The sequence below is a fragment of the Durio zibethinus genome, chromosome 12, assembly GCF_047325235.1.
Source record: "Durio zibethinus cultivar Kanyao isolate XHJ-2024 chromosome 12, ASM4732523v1, whole genome shotgun sequence".
In the NCBI taxonomy this organism is placed as follows: Eukaryota; Viridiplantae; Streptophyta; class Magnoliopsida; order Malvales; family Malvaceae; genus Durio; species Durio zibethinus.
This window is the reverse complement of record NC_143173.1, coordinates 19,913,121-19,937,297: the sequence shown is the minus strand read 5'-3', so window position 1 is coordinate 19,937,297 and position 24,177 is coordinate 19,913,121. Positions and strand designations below refer to the sequence as shown.

General features: G+C 30.2%; 3 protein-coding genes across 3 annotated transcripts; all 3 read right to left on the bottom strand.

The window, feature by feature from the left end:
• Nucleotides 1–2,159: 2,159 nt before the first annotated feature.
• Nucleotides 2,160–3,911, bottom strand: LOC111297733 (protein AUXIN SIGNALING F-BOX 2-like). Its single transcript, XM_022892366.2, has one exon. It carries the CDS (start codon nt 3,909–3,911, stop codon nt 2,160–2,162), a length of 1,752 nt encoding a protein of 583 aa, XP_022748101.2.
• Nucleotides 3,912–8,614: 4,703 nt separating this feature from the next.
• Nucleotides 8,615–9,370, bottom strand: LOC149515863 (uncharacterized). Its single transcript, XM_089741806.1, has 2 exons — nt 9,159–9,370; nt 8,615–9,050 (listed from the first exon to the last, which is right to left on the bottom strand). Exons 1-2 carry the CDS (start codon nt 9,368–9,370, stop codon nt 8,615–8,617), a joined length of 648 nt encoding a protein of 215 aa, XP_089597932.1.
• Nucleotides 9,371–10,682: 1,312 nt separating this feature from the next.
• LOC111296672 (protein NRT1/ PTR FAMILY 5.1-like) lies at nt 10,683–14,194 on the bottom strand. The gene is made up of 4 exons (XM_022891093.2): nt 13,968–14,194; nt 13,561–13,778; nt 12,370–12,926; nt 10,683–11,722 (listed from the first exon to the last, which is right to left on the bottom strand). Exons 1-4 carry the CDS (start codon nt 14,068–14,070, stop codon nt 10,849–10,851), a joined length of 1,752 nt encoding a protein of 583 aa, XP_022746828.1. The 5' UTR covers nt 14,071–14,194; the 3' UTR covers nt 10,683–10,848.
• Nucleotides 14,195–24,177: the final 9,983 nt, after the last annotated feature.

The window sequence follows — 24,177 nt, the reverse complement described above, 5'->3', positions numbered from 1 at the left end:
AGTTGACTTGTTATCATTGGGCCTTGAGAGGTATCCTAATCCCATATTAGTTAAGTATGAAATTTGCTATTATCTGATATTCAAGTTGGGTGTTTTCACCTGCTACCAATTGATATCGTGTTGAATCATTGACGCTTAAGAAATATGAACCAAAAATAAACAATTTATTGGATTTCTCAATGGCAAAACAGTGAAAAATTCACTCAAGAAGTGCACCTTTGAAATCCCTGATTATATAATATAAAAATTTTTCTGATTGTAGAGTATGGTGAAGATTATGTAGCTTGAACTTGGTCACTCCATAATAAGCTCCGTTAAACTTGAATATTATGCAAGAAAATATTAAACTGTAGAAAGATGCCATTAGATTGAAAAATTGAAGAAACTGCATAATCAGATTGTTGAAAAAATGAAAGAAGGTGTTTGGCAGAATATCTATCCTAAGAACTTAATAGTGTTTTAACATGAAAAGAGCTGCAAATCATCAAAACTGTATGAAATGCCAAATTTGTTCTTTTTCACAAAGAAGGAGAAATAAAAAGAAACTCCTGCAACATGTTGGATTGCATACATTTATAGTGTTTTCAGAGAAACAAGGCTTCTAGCGACTGGACGGGGGAAACAGAAATTCAGGAAGGGTTGTAAAGTGATTTTATTGTACCAAAATTTCTTGGGCAGCTGTTGTAAAATTGTTTTGTTATTAATTAAATGTCTATGCGGTTTGGACTTGCCTTTGGCCTTGAATCAATGCTTTCTTATTCTTGCACAGGACATTCTATGGATTGAGGATAGTACTCTGAACCCTGTGGTCTTGCATTTGTTTTAGTATCTTTGGAGGGTTTTTAACATTTCACATCCTTTGCAGTTGAGACCTCGACTATCAGCTAAACGGCGAAAATCAGATCAGACCAAGAACTGCAGTTCACAAGACCGTGAGGATGAAATGAGAAATGCACAGATTTAGGCTGCTTGGCAGGTGATAATTTTCCTGAGTATATATGTACAGCTTACCCTTACAAGATCTTGTTCCCTCAAAGTCATTACAAACCCAAAGATCTCAAATTTGCAACTAGATATCTTGCTTAGCAGTTAACTCGCATTCTGTCATATTGTATTGGAGAGAATCATCAAGTATGAGAAGTATTTAGGCATTGGCTTTCATGCTTCAATTCTGTTTATTGTTTTGGTATTATGTTTTGGCTTGCCACCAAATTCCTGGATTCATTTTTTCTTTTGTTTATCAGTTTCTCTGAAACATCCAGCATGAATTAACATTCTGGTCATATGTCTAATACAATGATATACATCACACATGCACATAATTATACAAACCAGTGGAGCTTACTGTCCGGAAGTATTTGGCAAGTTGCTTTCTTTCAGTCCATCCTGCCAAATATGCTATCTTCCGGTTATGGTCACAATAGTGATGGTTTAGTTGATCCAAACCTTAATTTGTCTCATGGCTTCGGTGTTGGGGTGCCTGAGGATGTTTTATTGGAAGCTGCAACAGTTTGTTGCAGTGAATATGAAGGGCAGCGACCATTTAGTTGGCAAGTTTGATTCAATGTGGTTTAGTTTTGTACTAGTACGTACATGTTTTGGTTTATCAATAAATCATTAGAACAATCAAAAACCAAAATAAGAAAGAAAAAAAATGGTCTCGCCAAAATCTCCAAGGCACATTGAATGCCTGAAAATGTTCTTTAGCATAAACCATTCATTACCCATTTCTTAAATTGTTATTTTCATGTATTGCATTACATGTAAAAATAAATAAATCAAATGGACAGAACAATGAATGAATGAACCAACATAGATCAAAAATTCAAATTCAATTAAAATGAATACGATTAGATCAAACTTTAAGCTTGTGATAATACATAACTTCATTATCAATAAAGAATTGCCGAAAATGTTTTCAAATCTTTCATTATTCTTTGAACTGTCCTACGCTATCCAAGCGTTCAACTGACAAATTAATTCAATTATAATAAGATACTAATCTAACAAATTAGTAAAAGATTTCAGTACAGTTTTGAGTATGATCAAGAGATGTATATGCAACGCATGTAGTTTCTTCTCTTACCTCTATGCTGCTCTTTTTTATAAAAATAAAAATTAAAAAAAGCACTATTTTTTTTTTCTCTTTACCAATACCATTAGCGAAGCAAACAACAACGGTGCGAGAATTGGTCCATCTGTTCCTCAGTGAAAGTATTTTGTCCAAGATATATTTTCTTGAGGGAAGCCAAGTTGCCCGTAGATAACATCCATTCCAACAAATCACCAGATTTTACACCATCACAGCCACGCATATATAAGTACTTCAAAGTTGTGATGTTATTGACGATTTGCTTTATGCCCTCCGTTGTCACATAGTCGCAATGACTCACTTCCAAAGACACCAATCGAGGGCATCTCTTTGCTATTGCTGCAAGCCCTTTATCATCTATGCCTGTCCAACTTAGACTTAAATCCTCCAAATTCACTTCTGGAAGCTCTGAATTATCTTCCTCAATGATCTTTTTATTCAAGTATTCTCTTAGTATCAGTTTTCGAATAAGCTTGCAACTTTTCAAAATGGCTTCAATGCCAGTGCTTGTGAATCGGCAACAGTAGCTCAAATCAAGAACCCTTAAGTTGGGGAAAATAAGTCCCAATTGTTTGACCAATTTATCACTAATTCTGCAATGTTTCAGACAAAGATTTTGTACACTATGGTTTTTGAACAATGGAAAATTATTGCCGCCGTCATTAATCTGTCCATCCAGGGCTATTTGTTTCATTCTGATTTCTAATAGTGAAGGACACCTAGTTGATAGTAGGAACAATGTTGAACTTGTTACCTGGCATCGTTTGATTTCTATGTGGGTGAGTTTGCTTACATCTCTGCTTAAAACAAGTTCCATGTCCACATCTGCAATATCAGATTCAACAAGGCCTAACTTAGTGAGCTGGCAGTTAGATAAAACCATAAGTAATCCCGTAACCGTAAATTTCTTGCAAAAATGGAGCACAAATTTGGTTAACCGAAGCTCTGCCTTTGCAACTGCGATAAGAAGCATGTCTGAAACATCCATCCTGGAAAACTCGAGAGAAGTTAAGGCTTTGGCATGGCTAATTGAATTTTCAATAGTGATTGTAGACAGTGGAGAATCCATCTTGATATTTCCAATCGAAAGAGCTTCCAAGTTTGGCCTATTCCGAAGGAGAAAACCAATGCCTTTTTCTGTCACCCCATTGTTTCTGTAACACCACATAGTAAAATCTTGTAGAAAAACACAATTTGATGCTAAAGCAACAACAGATCGATCTGAAATATAATGTTCTCCGTAGATGCAAATTTTCTTTAACAGCTTAAGTTTAGATGCCAGAATTTCAACCCCAGCATCAGTAGGAAACCATGTAGAACAACTGTCATTAGCCAAACACTTGTTCGGCAAGAAGTTAAAAATTTTAAGATCGAGTTCTACCAAATTCGGAAACGAATTAGCTATTACCACAAGATCATTGTCCTGCAAATTACTGTCACGCATCAAACAGTTGAAAACCTTTAAATTTTTCATCTTTGAATTGGAACCCAACTCTTTGAGACTTTCAGCCTTGAGTCCATACCGATGGCAAATATCGAGAACTTGAAGACTAATGTCAGAGCGAGCAATCTCAAGAATGACCTCGTCTAAATCACCTGTAAACGGTTTCAGATCGATACTTTTGAGTTGTTTGAATCTATTGAGTTGTTTAGAAAGCATATCAACTCCAGGGTGAATAACTTGTAAACTGTGTTTGTAAATATTTGAGATTGTCAAGAAATCCTTGCAGGCTAAAGATACAGCTTCCAAACCATCATGGTCAAGATGATTGAATATAGATTGCCAGCAGTCAATCGGCAAAATTTCACCCGCCTCCATTGGTATAGGCTTCAACTCTGACCAATCTCCTTGTGAGTAAGGCTACTAGAGTTATCAAAATTCAAGGATTGGTTTAGGACATTAAGCACCCTTTATACATGCCTATTTATATGACACATAGTATAAAACCCTAAAAATATTATGTTAGAGGATATAGTAATTTTTCTATTATAAATATATATTTTTAAGAGTAATAGCACATGTTATCCTAAACTTTAGGTCTTATATTATTTTGGTCCCTATATTTTTAAATATCTCTTTTTGGTTTCCAAGCTTTCAACATTATATTAAAATAATCTTTTTCAAAAAATTTTTGTTACATCTGACTTTAAAGATTAGTTGACACGATTTGTCTACATATATGGAAAACACGTGGATGATGACATTATTTTAAATTTTAAATTTAAAAAATTATATTATATATTAAAATTAAAAATATATCAAAATTAGAAAATTTTAAACATTATTTATTTTACACTATAATATATTATCTAGTTTTTTAAATTTAAGTTTTATTTATTTTAAATTATAAAGTTATATAAAATATAAAAATATATTATATCTAAAAATTAAAAAACAAGATAGAAAGTTATAAAATTTATTTATTTTAAACTATAAAACTAGATATAATTAATATACAAATATATTATATCTAAAAATTCCAAAATAGAAAAAAAAATTTATAAGTAGAAAATCTGAAAATTTATTTATTTTCAACTATAAATTTTTATAAAGCATATTAAAATTATATTATTTAAAAAATTTTAAAAAAACTTATTCAATAAGAAATTTTGAAATTTATTTATTTTAAATTATAATATTTGTTAAAAAAATATATTATATTTGAAAATAAAAAAATTCTTAAAAATAGAAATTTAAAAAATTATATATTTAAAGTATAATATTTGTAAATAAGTTAAAATATATATTATGTTTAAAAAATAAAAACTAAAAATAAAACATTTTAAAATTTACTTATTTTGAATTATAATATTTCACGAAATATATTAATTTTAAAAAATCATTTGTTTTTTATTTTTTATTTGCATTTTCAATTTTTTCTTTTTATCCATCACAACTGTCACATCAATCACTTTTTATGTTACATCAAATATTTAACGACAAAATTAACAAATAAATTGACGAAAAGATCAACTTATATTAGAAACCAACAAATTATATTTTGAAATTTGAGGACCAAAATTATGTCTTAAAATTTAAAGATTATAGATACCATTTACACTATTTTTAATAACATATTATAGAATCTTATTGAAATAAAATTTTTATTCAATTCATATTAAAGATTAGATAACCTTTGTGTGAATATATTTTATTTGATCATCCTATCCATATATTCCAATATGATTCAATCCATAGTAATAAAGTTGTTCATAGATCTAATTGAGTTGGATTCGATTCAAGATTGAGTATATAGATCTATAGCTTACATAATTATTCCGATTAAATTTTATCTGAATATTAAAGTTTCAATTTTTAACTAAGCTCATCTAATTAATTGATGGTACAAATCAAGCCAGGCTAATTTACATAAGAATTTTTTTTTAAATAAAAAGGGGTCGATGGTTAAGTGATTCAAATTTTAAGGGTTTATTTGGATAGATTAATTTCAATAAAATTAAAAATAATAATGATGGTAATATTAGATATTATGTCGATGAAATTAAATATTGTAGTAATGAGTTTAAAATCAATGATGAAAGATATATTTGAAAGAAAAAACAACGGTTGTATGTTTTGGTTTGCCAGCAAATTCCTGCATTCATTTTTTTGTTTTGGTTATCAGTTTCTAAACATTCAGCTTGAATTGACATTCTGATCATAATACAATGATATACATCACACATGCACATAATTATACACCCCACTGGAGCTTACTGTCTCAAGCGTTTGACAAGTTGCTTCTATCTTGCCAAATATGATACTAAATTTTTTTTTTATAATAACAATAGTGATTGTTAAGTCAACATTGATATGACTTGCTGATAAGTTGAATTTTTAATTTTAATAATTAAAGTTTAAATTTTGGGAACTTCAAGTAGAAAAAAAAAATAGTGATGGTTAGGTAATCCAAACTCAAGCCTCGTTAGAAATGATCACGATTCGATTTGGATTGGATTTATTTTGATATTTTAGATATTACGTAATATTACAAAAATTTAAAATATAATCTGAATTCGAATTGAATTTTTATTTGATTTGAACCGAATCAAATGAAATTTTATTGGTTTGGTTCGATTCTCTTTACCAATTTTTAATTGTTTTAATTTTTATATATTGTTTTAATATAAAATTTTAATATATTTTCAGTAGATTTTGATATAAAATTATTTTTTTTATTTTATAAAAATTTTAAATATATATATAAATTAAAGCAAATATAATTTGGTTCGGTTCTTTTTTTTTATTTTTTTTATTTTTTATATTTCGATTTAAAATTCGATTTGAACTTTATATATATATTTAATATTCAAATTCAATCCAAACTGAATAAAAAAAATTTTGAATCGAGCCAAATATTATAATTTCAAATCGATTTTCAAATTTTTTGATTTTTTTTTTTTTTTTTGTACTTCTAAGCCTCATGGCTTCGAGCATTGGGGTCATGGAAGATATTTTTTTGAAAGCTGTAACAGTTTGATGTGGTTTGGTTTTGTATTAGTACATGTTTTGGTCCAAAACAATAACATCTAAAGATATTAATCGAACTTAACTCAATATAGTGTAACCCGACCTCACTCATGATATGTGGCTTCCTTGTCTATTATATGCAATATCTCTTTCTGTTTAATTAGTGAACTGCAAATTCTCCTCCTTGTATCCATGTTTCATTAGCTAGTTTAAGAAATTTTAGTTCCTATGTTAGATAAGACAAATCCATTGTTAATTACCAGTGGGGTTGTCCTATTGTTCTACTAGTAAATTCAATCATAGAGAGGACCTAAAACTATAAAAGCGGCTTTGCTATGCAAAATTGAAGACTGTTGCTAAGTCATTTCCACTTTTCGTTAAGAGATTATTCTTTTTTTTTTTGTTGAAGATTTTGAGAGTATGGCACTGATAGTTGAATTTCTTTTCTCAAAGTATTAAACTAGAAATCTAACAATTTATAAAATAAAATAATTAATTTGATTTTTTTATTATATTTTGATTAAATTTCAATTAATTTTATTTTAAAATCAAATTAATCAAAAATTGATATTCTTTTAAAATTATTTTCATAATGAATTGAAATTAATTTAATAATCGATTAATTAATCAAATTAAATTAATTCGATTTATTAATTCAGTTAAAACTAAAATTTGAGAACTACCTACCAAAAATTACCAATGAATTAGCAAATCTATATGCAAGAAAGTTAAGGCAGAGGACATGTTTCTGTTGCTCTATAGTTGGTGTCCATGGGAAATGGCAAGGAATCTCTGGCATTTTATGGCTACAAATTCACTTCCAATAGGTGTTGAAGTGATGGGAATCTGCATCAAACAAATGTAATCTAATGCAGAACAGGTCAATAGGATAAAGATCTGCTCTTTCTCTAATCTTTCCCTGCCCACATACAAATTCTTTGCTCTCATTTATCGGATTATATGACTGAAATGATCTGATCTGACTGACTCTCATCCACGCGGCTCTGAGGAGCATTCACGATACCCTGAAATTACCTATCAACCATTAGAACAATTAAAAACCCAAAAAAGAAAAAAGATGATACCAACAATATCTCCAAGGCACATTGAATCCCTAAAAATGTTCTTTAGCATACACCATTCATCACCGTTTTGAAATTACAATAAATTACAATCCTATGCTATCCAAGCTTCTGACAGACAAATTAATTCAATTATAATAAGATACTCTAATATTGTAATTAACAAATTAATTAAAATTTTCAGTACGGTTGTGTTTGATGAAAAAGGCATATGTGAGCAACAATCAGCACGTGTAACTTTTTCTCCCATCCCCGTGATCTATTTTATTAAAAAAAAAAAAAAAACTCTAATTTTTTTTCTTCACGTACCAATACCATTAGAGAAGCAAACAACCACGGTGCAAGAATTTGTCTATCTGTTCCTCAGTGAAATCATTTTGTAAAAGATATGTTTTCTTGAGGGAAGCCAAGTTGCCTGTAGATAACATTCATTCCAACAAATCACCAGATTTTACATGGTCACTGCCGCGCATACATAAGCACTTCAAAGTTGTGATGTTTTGAACGATTTGCTTTATGCCCTCTGTTGTCACATTGTTGCAATCACTTACTTCCAAAGACACCAATCGACGACATCTCTTTGCAACTGCTGCAAGCCCTTCATCATCTATCCGTGAACATGTTAGTTTTAAATCCTCCAAATTCACTTCTGGAAGCTCTGAATTATCTGCCTCAATGATCTTTTCTTTCAAGGATTCTCTTAGTATCAGTTCTCCAAGAAACTTGCAACTTTTCAAAATAGCTTCAATGCCAGTGCTTGTAATTTGGTAACAGTAGCTGAAATCAAGAACCCTTTAGTCGGAGAAAATAAGACCCAATTGTTTGGCTGATTCATCACTGATTTTGCAATATGTGAGACAAAGATTTTGGACCCTATGGTTTTTGGACAATGGAAAATTATTGTAGACATCAAGAATCTGTCCATCCAGGGCTATCAGCTTCATTCTGATTTCTACTAGTTAAGGACACCTAGTTGATAGTAGGAACAATGTTTGAGACTGTCACCTGGCAGTTTTTGATTTGTAGGTGAGTGAGTTTCCCTACATCTGTGCTTAAAAGAAGTTCCATATCCACATCTGCAATATCAGCGTCAGCAATGCCTAACTCAGTGAACTGGTAATTAGATAAAACCATAAGCAATCCCGTAACCGTAAATTTCTTGCAAAAATGTAGCACAAATTTGGTTAAACGAAGCTCTGCCTTTGCAACTGCGATAAGAAGCATGTCAGAAACATCCATCCTGGAAAACTCAAGAGAAGTTAAGGCTTTGACATTGCTGATTGAATTTTCAATAGTGATTGTAGACTGTGAACAATCCATCTTTATACATCCCATCGAAAGAGCTTCCAAGTTTGGCCTATTCCGAAGGAGAAGACCAATTCCATTTTGAGTCATCCCATTGTTTCTGTATCACTTGATAATAACATCTTGCAGAAAAACACAATTTGATGCCAAAGCAGCAACAGATCGATCTGAAAGATAATGTTCTCCGTAGACGTAAATTTTCTTTAACAGCTTAAGCATAGATGCCAGAATTTGAATCCCAAAATCAGTAGGAAAGCATGGAGAAGAACTGTCTTTAGCCAAAGACTCGTCTGGCAAGTAGTTAAAATTTTTAAGATCGAGTTCTGCCAATTTCGGAAACGAATTTGCTATTACGACAAGATCATTGACCTGCAACTTACTGTTTAGCATCAACCAGTTGAAAACCTTTAAATTTTTCATCTTTGAATTCTAACTGAACACTTTGAGACTCTCAATCTTGAATTCATCCTCCCGATGGCAAATATCAAGAACTTGAAGACTAATGTCATAGCGAGCAATCTCGAGAATGGCGACGTCTAAATCACCAGTAAACGGTTTCAGATTGATATTTTTGAGTTGCTTGAATTGGTTGAGTTGCTTAGAAAGCATTCCAACTCCAGGGTGAATAACTGTGTTTGCAAATATTTGAGATTGCCAATAAATCCTTGCAGACTAAAGATACAGCTTCCAACTCATGATCGTCAAGATGATTGAATATAGATTGTCAGCAGTCAATTGGCAAAATTTCACCAGCCTCCATTGTTTTAGGCTTCAACTCTGAATCTCCTTCTTAGTATCCACTAAAGTTACCACTGTTTTTAAGTAGTATAGCTGCCTATTTATAACATCTATATGATATATAAACCCTAAAAATTTCGTTGTAAGTGGATATAATAGTTTTTTTATTATAAATATATTTTAAATAATAAATAATGTGTAGAATCTTATTAGAAATAGGATTTTAATTCAACTCATATTAAAAGTTAAATAATTTTTGTATCAGCGTGTTAATAAATTTGAATTCATTTGATCATTCGACTCATATATTCATCATAATAAAGTCATGAGTCTAGTTGGATCGTATTCGATTAAAGGTTAAGCTTAAATATGGTTCAATAGCTTTCATAATTATTAGTTCAATTTTACTCGAAGATTCAAGTTTTTAAATTTACTTAAACTCGTTTAATTAATTGACAATACAGATTAAATCAGTCTAGATTGATCCAAAATAAGGTTTTTTTCTTAAATAAAAAGTGATCCAAACTTTAAGTCTCATGGCTTCGGCGTTGGCGGGTCCTTGAGGATGTTTTATTGAAAGCTACAGTACTTTGTTGCAGTGAATTTGAAGGGCAGGAAGACAATTAGATGCACCAAGACTTGTCTTGGGGTTGGGCTTTGTACAGAATTTTTTAAGTCGAGTCTTGACCCAAAGCATTATTTTATGAATAAAAATTACTTAATATTTAATTTTTAAATTTAAAAAATATATTAAAATATTACTGTAAAATATATTTAAAATATATATAATGGATAAACTTTCACTCTTTTTCTTGTTTTAGTTTGTCTCTTTTATCTTTTGAATTTATTAAAATTTTTAAAAATATATATAAGTTCGCTCATCATATGTATATATATATATATATATATATATATATATATTGATCAATGCCCCATGAAATGATTGTTAATTACAATGCATCTTTGGTCCTTTTGGAATAAAAATTATGGGAAATTATTTATGCAAAAGTCCTTTTATAGGTGCTAAAGTAATGCAAATAACACTTTCTTCATTAAAATAGAAATTACAAACATTAATTGCTGCACATATTACACAAGGGGTATACCACATGATCATAGTAATACTTTTTCTACCACTCAACATTTTTTTTTATAATTTTTCATACTTGTAATCCTAGTGGAGATATCTCTAAGGCCTTGCTCTCCATTTCAATACAGCACTCATTCACTTCTTTGGTTTCCCTTTTGTATACATATTTGCTTGATGCCCACAGAAATGCCCCTATGTTGAGAGTAGATATGACCAAAAGGAATCCGTAGTAGTAATCCAAATGACAGTCATTCAAATTGTCTCCAATCCAGCTCTTATTCTTACCTTTACCTGTGATTTTATCCACCAATGTTACTAAAAAGCTGTTGAGGAAGTTTCCAACTCCAATTCCACTGGTGAAAAATGTTGTCCCCAGGCTTTGCATGTCTTCTGGTGACTGGTCATAGAAAAATTCTAGTAGCCCAATTGCATTAAACACATCAGCTATCCCCAACAAGACATACTGAGGCAGCAGCCAGAATATGTTCATGGGAACAATTTCTTTAGGCCCTACTATTTGATGCACTCTTATGACATGCATTCTCCGAACCTCCACAGCATATGCGATAGCAATAGCGATAACCTGGATGAAAAATCCAATGCCAAGCCTTTGAAGGAGGGTAATTCCTCTAGGATTGCCAGTTTTACTACGCATGAATGGAACGAAATATCGATCATACATTGGTACTGAGAGGAGCATGGAGAGGGTGACAAAGCTCCCAAGTGATGCTGGTGGGATTTGAAAGCTGGAACCTATGCTCCTATCCAAGGTGGTACCTTGCTTCACAAATAATGTGTTTATTTGAGCCCATATGGTGCTAGGAATTAAGGTCACTAGCCATATTAAAAGCATCCCAAGAACAAGCTTGGTCCCTTCCACTTGAGTTACAGTGCATGGTGGCTTACGTGAGTTGGCATCCTTTACTGCAGCCTTGTCCAAGAATCTGTGAACACAAATGCGAATGACACACCATTTAGTTAAGATGATTTCATAATTATAAACACTAGTCTAATTAATCGGTATTATCCGAGAGGATGGGATCCTAATCATGTTCAAGATTCTAATTAGATGTTGACCTTGAAATATTTAATTTATTGCAATGCAATTGAGGATTCCACCAAACGTGTTTCACAAATCATTTGTCTAGATTTGATGACAACTGCATGTGGTGGGGGAAGATGGGCACACCATTTCACTGTGATGTACACCCCATCCATGAGAAACAACTTGGCCGGCCCCAAAAGATTATGACTATTGATCATTAAAGGTGTCTAAAAGGAGTACCGAAAGCAGTTTCACATGGAAGGAATTTATTAAGCCAATGGCTATCAAATCTTTGGCATAGGAGACTTCCTAGTTATGCACATGAATTTGGAGGTCCCACTTGCACCTGTTTAGCACCAAGGATTTAAAGCACTTTGGAATTTTGTACGAACTCAAATTAACCGTGCCCTTAATAGATTCCATGCCACAATGGTTCAACGAAAAGGGACAGTACTGTCATTCTCATTTTCAACTTTTGTTTATATTATCTTATTACAGTGGAAAATTTGATACTATACTTGTATATGTTGTAGTGGGAAAACTCACCTGAAAATTGGAGTGTAATGAACCTGCCGTTTTCCACTGTTGATATAATGTTGTGGTTCATGCTCATGAAGCTGAGATGGGTTGTTAGGGAGCTGAAGTTTCCGATTTTTGAAGGCGGTAATGGGGACTTGAATCAGGTCCCTTGTAGGGCTTTTAGTCTTCCTTACTTTGTGCCTGTAAATTGGGGTCCCAAGATAAAATACAAGTAGGGAAAACAGAAGACCAACTGTTGGGATCCCATAGCCTAGTCCCCATCCCAAGTTTTCTTGAATGTAGACAAGGCCAAGAGTAGCAAACAAGGCACCCAAGAAAGAGCTAAACATCCACCAATTGAAGAATGAAACCTTGAGCTCTTTTTCATGGGGGTTAAAATCATCAAACTGGTCTGCCCCAAAAGTTGATATGTTGGGTTTTGTCCCCCCTGCTCCTATTGCTATGGTGTATAAAGATGTATAGAAATATGCTATTTGCAAAGTAGAGGCCTTGTTGCAGATTCCATTTGTGCAAGTTGGCTTCAAAGATTTCAGTGAAACTGCTGTTGTGAGCATTATCATTCCCTGTTCACATTTCATCATGATAAATTAAATTACTATGAAAGGGCAAAAAACTCATGTTCACACTCAAAAGAAATAATTATAGTATTATAAATCAACAATATTTCTTCCTCTTATCATCAATGACAGGAACTTTTTTTTCCCATTAGCAATTGAACATTGAACAATTTTCTGTTTTCATCAATGACTACAAATTCATGTCTTTATCATTCGGTTGGGACTCATTTTCTTTGACTTTTAAAAGCTATAACAGAATAGCTCCCCAACATTAAGTGCAAAACAAGACAGGATAGCAACTTCCCTGTGGGTCTAAAGAAAATGAGATATGCTTTGTGGGAGAACAAAGTACTTTTAATTATAATTCATGTCATTTAAGCCAATAAATAAAATCATTGGACCCACTAGAGGCAAAAGATAATGAATCTAATTGGCCTTCTGATAGTATGTATCTAGAAATATGGTCCAAATCCAAATAAATGGTGTGTGACCCCTTTGGTAGATGAAGATGGTGAATAAAAACCTCATCATTTGGAATATATACATTTTGGAATTATGCTACTTGAAGATTGCATTTCAGATCAGGCAGAGTTTTAATCATCACTAATAATATTAGAAATAAATAAAAGCTGATATTTACCATGATATAGATGAGCGATGAGACTGTGAAAGTCCAGAAACGACCCAGGTAAGTATCTGCTATGTATGCTCCAAGAATTGGTGTAATCCACACCGATCCTGACCAGCTATTCACATTTCTGACAGATGAAACTGTATCTTCATGAAGTTGGGTGGTCAAGTAGTTCACTAAATTTGAAGCTATTCCATAGAAAGCCATCCTTTCAAATGCTTCATATCCTGTTAAGAAAATATATAATGACTTATGAAGGAGGCAAAGAGTTCTCCGACGAACTGAAACATAATGAAATATAGAGAACTTATGAAATCTTTTAAGGGTCTGCTTTGAATTTCAAGATAAACTGTCTGCTAGCATGAAAAGAATGAGCAAACAAGTATCGAAAGAAGGAAAAGTGGATAGTTTCATACCAACAAGGAAAGCACAAGCTTTCCATTTTCCAGTTCTATTGGCAAGGACAGGGCGGCCATGAAGATCGACAGTTCCATCTTGGGTGAAACCTTTGGTTTCCATTCGACGAGAGATGTTTTGGGAGAACAATGGAAGGGTGAAAGAAGAGAAGAAGACAAGTTTCAGTGTCTAGCAAACGTTGGTAATCTTTTGCTTTATTGGATTGTAGTGAAAGGCTTTCGCTTACAATTTGACTCGAAAGCCTGCGCTTTATATAGACGAATTAATTTGATATATGACCGTACAAACATGAGGATTATGGTTTTGCCCCCCCCCCCTTTTTTTTTTTTTTTATTTACGTTGAGGTAGCGTGAGGGTTTATAATAGAATGAGAAAAAAATTAAAAAATAATTTAAAATCGTAATGTTTAATTTGATTTAATTTAATTTTTTTAATTTAATTTGGATTGAATTTAAATATTAAATATATATATTCAGATTGGATTTCAAATAAAAATATAAAAAATAAATCGAATCGAATTATATATTTTTATTAATTTTTATATATTTTTTAATTTTTTATAAAATAAAAAGAATTATTTTATATCTAAACTATTTAAATATATTAAAAATCATATTAAAATAATAAAAAAATAAATTTTAAAAATTAATAAACTAAATCAAATCAAATAAGTAGATTTCAATTCGGATCGAATCATATGAAAGTTTAGTTCGGCTTTGGATTGAATTTAAAAAATTTATAATTTTATGAATCATTCATAAAAATCAAATCAAATTTGATCTAATCCAAACTGTTATCACCATATATTTATTTGAATGGGTAGCAAAGTAATTTTGATAAAATTAAAAATAATATTGAAGATGAAATTTACGCTTTTGCATTTTTTACATTTGGAGTTGTGAATTTTTTTTTTTTTTTACATGAGAAAGTGTAGGGGTCAATTTGAATGGATAATGAAATAATTTTGATAAAATTAAAAAAAAAATAGTAATAAAATTGAATATCATACTAATGAGATTAAAATTAATATTAAAAATATTTATTTGGAAACAAACACAATTATAACAATAAAATTAAGTATCGACTTTACCACAAAAACAATCAACTACTATAATTAAAAAATATTTACTAATTTTCAATTTTATACTAAAACATTCAACTGCTTTAAGACCTATAATTCATTGAACCTTTCTCTTTGAATTCCTAAATGCATCATTAGAATGCTATCCAAATGCATCCCGTAATATAGTTGGGGATCAAAACCTTTTTGGTGCAATGAAATCCAAATCAAGTGGGCGGGAATAAATTTTAACCGTTGAGCCAAACCTTAATTATCATAAGATTTATGATAAGAATAAAATTTTTTTGCCTAAGTATAACAAAAGATCTTAAACAAAAATTAAATTATTATTCAGATTCTTATCATTTTATTTCAGTTTTCAAATATTTATTTTCATCAAAACTTAAACATCTATTTTTATCTAATTAAATTTTTAAATATTTATTTTCACTTAATTAAACTTTTCGTTAGATAGAAATTAATATTGATAATTAATCAATTTTTATATAATAAAAACTCAGTTAATGAAAATAGAAGTTAAATAACTTAATTGGTTGTAATAAAATGGTAAAATTTGAATGATTATTTAATTTTGATTTAGAAAATTTTTTATACTTATAGAATTTTTCACAACATGCAATGTAATTAAAAAGGTTATTGTTTCCTTAATTTCGAAAAAAAAAAGTTATTGTTCTTTGAATTAAATAGATTTTGATTAAATTTGATAATTTAAAATATAATATGATAATACGATATAAATATAATATAAAAATAATTTAATTTAAAATTTTAATAATAACTATATACTAACAAAACATAAAAAATATTTAATATTTTTATATAAATGCTTATTATTACACATAAATTTTATCTAAAAAATAATAAAATATATAAATTTTAATATTTTATATAATACAAATTCATAAATTATCAATTTTATTCTCGAATATCAAATGGTAAGTTTTTTAGGCGAAAGAAATGGTCCATAGTGGTCTAGCCTAGCTACGAGTTTTGTACGCATTAATAGGGTTGCTGTACGCCACACCAGGCTAAAGTGGGTGCCTCTCGCACCTCGGCTAAGGGTGTAGGCTGGGTAGGGTTTAGCCACTTTCCGTCGACAAAGGCAATCCAGATCAGTCCCACGAATTCTACGTCATGAGCTTATGTAAGAGACCCACAAATCAAAGCATCCAACCAATGCTGCCATAAGAATCCATTCAAAATAAAAAGAAATTATTTTGTATTATATTTATAAGTGATATATATTTTATTTAATTTTAATTATAAAATATATTTAAAATGATTATATATTACTATAAAAATAATTTTTATATCTTATATATAAAAAAATATTCAAAGTAATAAATAAATGAATAATATATTACAATATTTTAGCTTCAATGGTGAAATTAATCTTAAAATTTCACTGACGAGTGATAGCATAATAATTTCATAATATTGTTTTCCATTCCATTGATGTTTCCTCCTTTTGGAAAGGAAAGCAAGCATTAATGTCTATTCTAAATAATTAAAATTATGTGTCACAAGAAAAAGCTTGTATTTCGTAAAATGATGGAAATACATGAACTTCATCACAAGAAAAAGCTTGCCATTTAGAAAAGTGTTGAAAAGAAACGAGCAAGAACAAAAACATGATGACACAAAAACGAAAGCCTCCCATCACCTGAATTATTGTGCAATAGTAAATTTAAGTGGATAATTATCATTATTTGCATTATTTGTTTAAAGCAAAACATCTTATTAATATTATTATTCATTGTATAGTCTTCGAGAGTGTGCTTTTAATATCGTTTATCTTATATTGCAACTTGGATTTGCTTTAGATCTGGTTTTGCTATCATACAATAATTTCTTTATATATGCATTGGTTTTTTTTTTATTAAATTAAATATCGAATAATTTTTATTGAGCTTAATTATATTAGAATTATTTTAAAAAGTAACATTTTAGGCACCTATAAAAACTATAAGAATACTAGGTTTTTGTGCTAAAAGTGTGTCGTATATTCAATCTTGTTGATATACATATATATACATATTGTAACAGGTTAATGTTAAGAGATAGAGATAGAGATGAGCAACTTATCTCATATACAGTTCATCTTTATGTAAAAGGTCGAATTTTATTCTAGGATTAAATTTGAGGTACAACTACTAGTTAAGAATTTATCTGAAGGAATTGATAACCATTTGAATAAGTCCACAGTTGAATCATCTAAATCTTATCTGAATCCTCTGAAAAGATGCCTCTTCTGTGAGCTGCAGTCTTCAAATCTGGTATGAGTGCTGCTGCTGCAAGTGTTTGATGTGCATGCCATCTTCTGAGCTAGCACCTGCTGAACTTACTGAGTTTGAGTGACTAATAAAAACATGCAACTTCATAATTTAAAAAAAAAAAAAACTTAAATAATGTTTGATATCCATTATTCTATTGGGATATCCACTTCTATAACTATTGCCCTTCAATAATGAAAGTCGTTTACCGGCTTATAAAAAGAAAAAAAAATTACTCCACCCATTGGTTGATCCATTAATCATAGATTTGTGATTCTTGCGCGAGAAAGTTCATGCTCCATGTGAAATAAATATCGTTGTTGATCCTTTAAGCTCGTTATCTTTCAATATTTGAATTCTTTATTTTATTCTTCAATTGTAATTTTTTATGTACTAAAAAAACTTTCCACCTATATATAGCCAATTGGTTGTACATCGTATAGACATGGGAGACCTTGGTCGGCCTCCCGGGGACTGTTTCTTCTACCCTTAATAGCACCGACCGCACTAACTTAGCCTTGGTCAACGACAATAAGGCCTTTCTTTAGTTATTATCACTATGACTATAATTTCCACCACCGACGTTTTCTTGGTACGTTTGAAGAGAGATTGTTCCAAACTATGTCTTGTAAGATCAACAAGTTGTTAATTACTTGGTTTTCTTGTTAGCTCAAACGTGTGTTCAGAGATGGATATATATATATATATATATATATATATATATATATATATATATATATATATATATATCAAGACCATATTTATAGCCATACTAGGAAAGTTTTGATCCTAATTAATTTTATAACGTGTAGATCTATGAAATCTATCGTTAGATATAATTTTTATGAGTCGCTAACAATATTTTTTGTTTAAGTATGATTGGTCACATGATAGAATTTGTCTTATTTAAATAGGAGTCTCAAGATTGACTTAATTGTCTTTAAATAGTATATTTCAATCTACGAAATCAAATTTTAGGTTTTGGAGTACGGTTATACATGAGATTAGTTATAAAATTCCACAACACCAATATAAAAGATAGTATCAATTTAATTTCAAATTATCCAAGCTTTAAATAGATTTATAATTTATCAAAATATTTAATATTGAGAATTAACCCTAAAATTATTCTAATAATTTGGTAACAATTTAAGATAATTCTCTCACCTCAAGAATATTCATAGATAGTAGTATCTCACCCTAAAGAGGCTCTGTCATCGAAGTTATTAATGTGTTTTGCTCAAAAAAATAATTAGTAAAGTCCTTCAATAGTTTGATAGGATTTATGTTGATGTAAATCTCCCAATAGTTTGGTGAGATTTTATTGTAAAAATATTAATAAAATTTTATTTTTGAGAAAAATTCATTAAATCTCTTAATAATTTGGTAAGATTTAATTTAAAATGCAATCCTCCAATAGTTTGGTAGAATAAAATAAAAACTTCATTAAAGAATTATTTTTCTTTTGAAAATTGATTTATAAAATTCTTCAATAATTTGATAAAATTCATAAAATTTAATTCATGAAAAATCCTCCAATAGTTTGGTAGGATTAATGAATTTATTTGAAAAGAAAGTTTTTCATTTTTTTATATTTTTGTTATTTTCCAAAGATAGAATAATAAACTGGGATTTAAAAAAATATTTAATAAATATTAAATTGCTCAATTTTAAAAAAAATCAATAAAGTAAAATAAAATAATTGAAAATAAAGAAAAATAAAATAATAAAACTTAAAAAATAATAATGGTAAAAATAAAAATAAAAAACAAAAATAAAATGAAAAAAGAAAAACTTACGATTGGGTTGGGTTTAACATGCAGGTGCGTGGGTTAGCAGGTTGACGCACGGATCCTGGGTTGGTTGAAATGGTGTCATTTGGCACTGGTATAAAAGCCAACTCCTCAGCCTTTTCTTCAAAAGCTTTCGGTCTTTTCTCTCTAGCCAAATTTCTCTCTGCCTTTTTTCTAAAAAACCTAAGAACAAGCCACTAGAAATCGGTTAATCTGTTGGTTTCTGAAAAATATCACCAGAATCTCACTAAAAAATTTAAAGTCCGTAAAAAAATTCAATGAAAAATTCAAACAAAAAACCTAGTTTTTCAAAAATTTCCAAAAAATTTACATATTTTTCCAAAAATCCAAACTCTATTCCCAGAACTTTGAATCCAAACCCAGAAATCCAAACTTTAAAACATAGAGTCTTTCCTCCTAAAAATCAACTATGTCTTACCTTGTGATCCTGTGTTCAAGTTATAGGCTACTTTGATAGAAATTTTAGGGATCAAATAGAACCAATCCAAACTTAAATCCTAGGGTTGGATTCTATTCAATAGTGATTCAGACCTAAATTTTTGTTGATCTACCTTGATTGAATTAAAAGCCCTTTGTTCTGATTCTGAATTAAAACCCTTGACCATGCAGATTGAATCCCTTTGATTCGATTGATTGATGATTGCAAGTTTAGTTTCCTTATTTCGATCATAGATCAAGAATAATAAAAAAAAAATAATAACAGTAATAATAATAATAATAATAACAACAACAACAACAATAATAATATAATATAATACAATATAATATAATATAATATAATATACTATAATAATACAATAATAGTTATAATATTAATAATAACAACAACAACGACGATAATAATAATAATAATAACAACACATAAAAGTCAATATCGATTAACCCCGAACACAAATGTGTGTCTATAGTTATCTCGATTTACATATCCCTAATAAATAGGGATGATACAAAGACCTAGACATCCACTCTATTCTAGCCTAAAAATGAGAGTCAAATTAGTAAGCAAAAATGATCGAGACTAAGTCGCAAGTCAAAACGGTGATCTAAATCGAGCGAGATCAAACGATCGGGATTGAATTACAAGTTTGAGAAATAATATAGACTGTGCCAAGATTGAACCGCAAGTTTGAAAAAATGATCTGGATCGAGCCGAGATCGAACGACCAAGATTGAACCACAATATGAAAAGTTAACTTGGATCAAGTCTAGATTGAAGCTAGGTGATTGTGGTCGAACCATGATCAAAAGATGATTTGGATATAGCCGAGGTTGAAATGAGTGACCGGGATCAAATTACGAGTCAAAAAAATAATCTAGACTGAGTCGAGATTAAAACAAGTGATGAATGATAATGTATCGATGCAAGTGCATGCCCTATCTATGATACAAATGAAACATCAATTGTGGTATTAAAGTTCCAACAACTTTCTTTCGCATTCTTATTTTTGTATATTTCTCATAAGGAGATTACAAACCATTATTCGTTACTCAGGATAAGCACTTATCTTCATCCCAAGGGAAGCTTTCAAAACAATGATTTTATCACACTTTGAGGATTTTATCTTTGGCTTTCGTCCCTTTTAATTCTCTCAAAGTAATACACAATCTCTTATGACATTACTCAATTATTAATCATTATCCCAATGTCAAAATATGATATGCTAATTATACATTTCTTCTATTCATGGCAAAGCATAAAAAAAGAAAAGACAAATATTAAAAGTGGAACATAAATAGAATAAAATGAATATCATTTATTTGGAGAAGAAGTAAATTATAAATGATGGCAAAAGAACATAATAAAAGCGTACAGGGATGGCTGTTTGGGATAATAATACTCCAAGATAAACAATCAGATAATCATGACAATGAAACTTGGATTTCTTAAAAAACTTAACCATATAACGTCCCCAACACTATAAAGCTATTCGAAATTCACTAATTTTAGTATGCCTCTTAAATAATGCTATATCCTCTTTATCTAAGTCACCTTTACAAATTTTCAGCTTAGATAAATCTCTATTTAGTTCAAGTCACCTTTTCAGATTTTTAACATGAACTTTTTGCTTTTTTTTAGCTCAGGTTGCCCTATCGGGTTTTTAACTTGAACTTTTTTTCTTGGTTTAAGCTGCCATTTCAGGTTTTCAACTTGAACTCATTCTTTTTTTTTTAAGCAAAGTATTTCTTCATGGCATAAAAAATTATGAGATTAGGAAGGACATCTCCATCCATTTCTAACAAAATTAGGGCTCTTATTAAAAAAGCTCTTTTCATAACATATGGTCCTTTCTAATTTGGAGTTTGTTTCTTTCTATCATCATATTGACTCAGGAAAATTCTTTTCAATACCAACTCTCTTTCTCGAAATTGATGAGGTCAGACTTTTTTGTCATAAGCTCCCATCATTTTTTTTTTTATATAATTAGCCATGATAGAGTGCTACTAATCTCTTTTTTTCAATGTAATTCAATTACTCATAGCACTCTTGGATCCATTCAGTTTTTTCTAACCCCACTTTCCTTAGGACCTTCAGAGATAGGATTTTTACTTTTACTAGCAATATGGCTTCCATCCAGTAAACCAAGAAAAATAGAGTTATCCCGATAGAAGTACATACTGACGTTTGATAGGCATGTAAAGCAAAAGGTAATTTCTTATACCAATCATTTTATATTTTAGTTATCTTTTTCAAAATCCTTTTAACGTTCTTATTTGCAGCCTCTATTACTTCATTTATCTTTGAGAGATATGGAGTTGAATTATGATGTTTAATCTTAAATTTGACACATATTTTTTACATCATCTTGTTGTTCAAGTTCTTTGCATTAGCTAAGATGATCTTTTTCAAGAGTTTATATCTGTAAATTATTTTTTTCTTGATGAATGTGCAAATTATTGATCGAGTTATAGTTATAAAAAAAGTTGTTTCGACCCATTTAGTGAAGTAATCAATCATCATAAAAATGAATCTATTCCAATTTGATACCTTTAGGGTGATGAGACCAATGACATCCATTCTTTATATAAAAAATGACCAAGATGGTGCCATAACATGTAAAATAATGGGTAGATCATGAATCTTGTTGACATAAATCTGATATTTGTGACACTTTCGAGCATAATCGATACAGTCTTTTTTCATTGTCAACCAATAATATTCAACTCTCATAATTTATCTTGCCATCATATGCCCATTTGCATGTGTTTCATACATGACGCATGGACATCCTTAATGATCTTCTAGGCCTCAAAGGTACCTACATAGCCCAATAACACTTGATCTCTACTTCTTTTATACAAAACTTCCCCATCTAAGAAAAATTCCATAGCCAATCTCGTTAAGACTCTTTTATCATTTTTTGTTACTTGATCCAAGTATTACTGATCCCTTAGGTATCATATAATGTCATAACACCAGAGATTTTCATTTTTTTTCCTTCTTCAAGTTGGCATAATGCATCGACATATCCTTGAAATCTAACTTGATGGGCTCAATTTTAGTAGTATTACCAATCTGTATCATTGCAGCCAAAGTGGCTAAAGCATCAGTGATCTAAATTTCTTCACTGAGCAAATGTTCAAACTAGATTGTCTTGAATTAGTTGTACAACTCTAAGATGTATTTATGGTATAGGATAAGTTTAAAGTCCCTTGTTTCCCATTCTCCCATCAATTGATAGATAACCAAAGCTAAATCCCTAAACACCTTTAATATTTTAATTTTTCTATCCAAAGCAGTATGTAATTCTATAACACAGGCCTCATATTCAATAATATTATTAGTATAATTAAAGTTTAATCTTGCTGTAACAAGTTAGTAGTGTTCTTCTGAAGATATTAAACTTGCTTTAATCTCATGCCCCATGGCATTAATAGCCCTATCGAAATACATTTTCCATGCATTTTCATCATCATTATCTTCTTGTAATCCTAAAATGGTCATTAAATCTTCATCCGAAAAATCAAGTTTCATATGTTCATAATCTTCAGCATCCTAGTCTGTGAGAAATTCGATGATGGCACTTCTTTTGATCATCTTTTACCTTATATACATTATGTCATACTTCGAAAGCATCACTTATCATCTTGCGATTCTTTCTAATAATGATAGCTTCTCAAAAATATACTTGATTGGGTTTAGTTTAGCTATAAGCCAAGTTGTGTGGTAAAGTATGTACTGCTTGAGTTTTTTAGCCATTTAAGACAAAGCATAACACATCTTCTCTAGTAATGACTATTTAGACTCATACTCCGTAAACTTCTTACTCAAGTAGTAAATAGCTTTTTTCTTCTTATTAAATTTACCCTGCTGTCTCAACACACATATTAACAATTTTTCATGCATTACTATGTATAAAATTAGTGGTTTTCCTAAAATGGGTAGTGCTAATATTAAAAGATTTGACAAGTATTGCTTAACCCTATCAAAAACCTCTTGACATTTCTTATTCCATTTATCGAAATTATTCTTTTAAAAGAGTTTAAAAATGGGATCACATTTAAAAGTAAGCTGAAAAATAAACAAAAAAATGTAGTATAATCTACCTAAGAAACCTCAGACCTCTTTTGGTGTACTTAGTCGAGATAAGTTCTAAATGACTCGAATCTTATGTGGGTCAACTTCTATTCCCCTTTCACTAACTACAAAACCCAATAATTTTCCTAACTTGGCTCTGAACGTATATTTGGATGGATTTAACTTGAGCTGAAACTTCTTTAACCTTTCAAACAATTTTCTCAAGTTAGCTACATAATCTTCTCTTTTTCAAGATTTGGTGATCATATCATCTACGTATACCCCAATTTTTTTATGCATCATGTTATGAAAGAGTGTCACCATAGCCTTTTAATAGGTTACCCTAGCATTTTTCAATCCAAAAGGTATAACCTTATAGCAAAAAATTTCTCACATAGTTACGAATATGGTTTTTTTCATATCATCTGAAGCCATCTTTATTTAATTATAGCTAAAAAATCTATCCATAAAAAAGAACATCACATGCCAAGCCATATTGTCCACCAATGTATTAATATAAGGTAG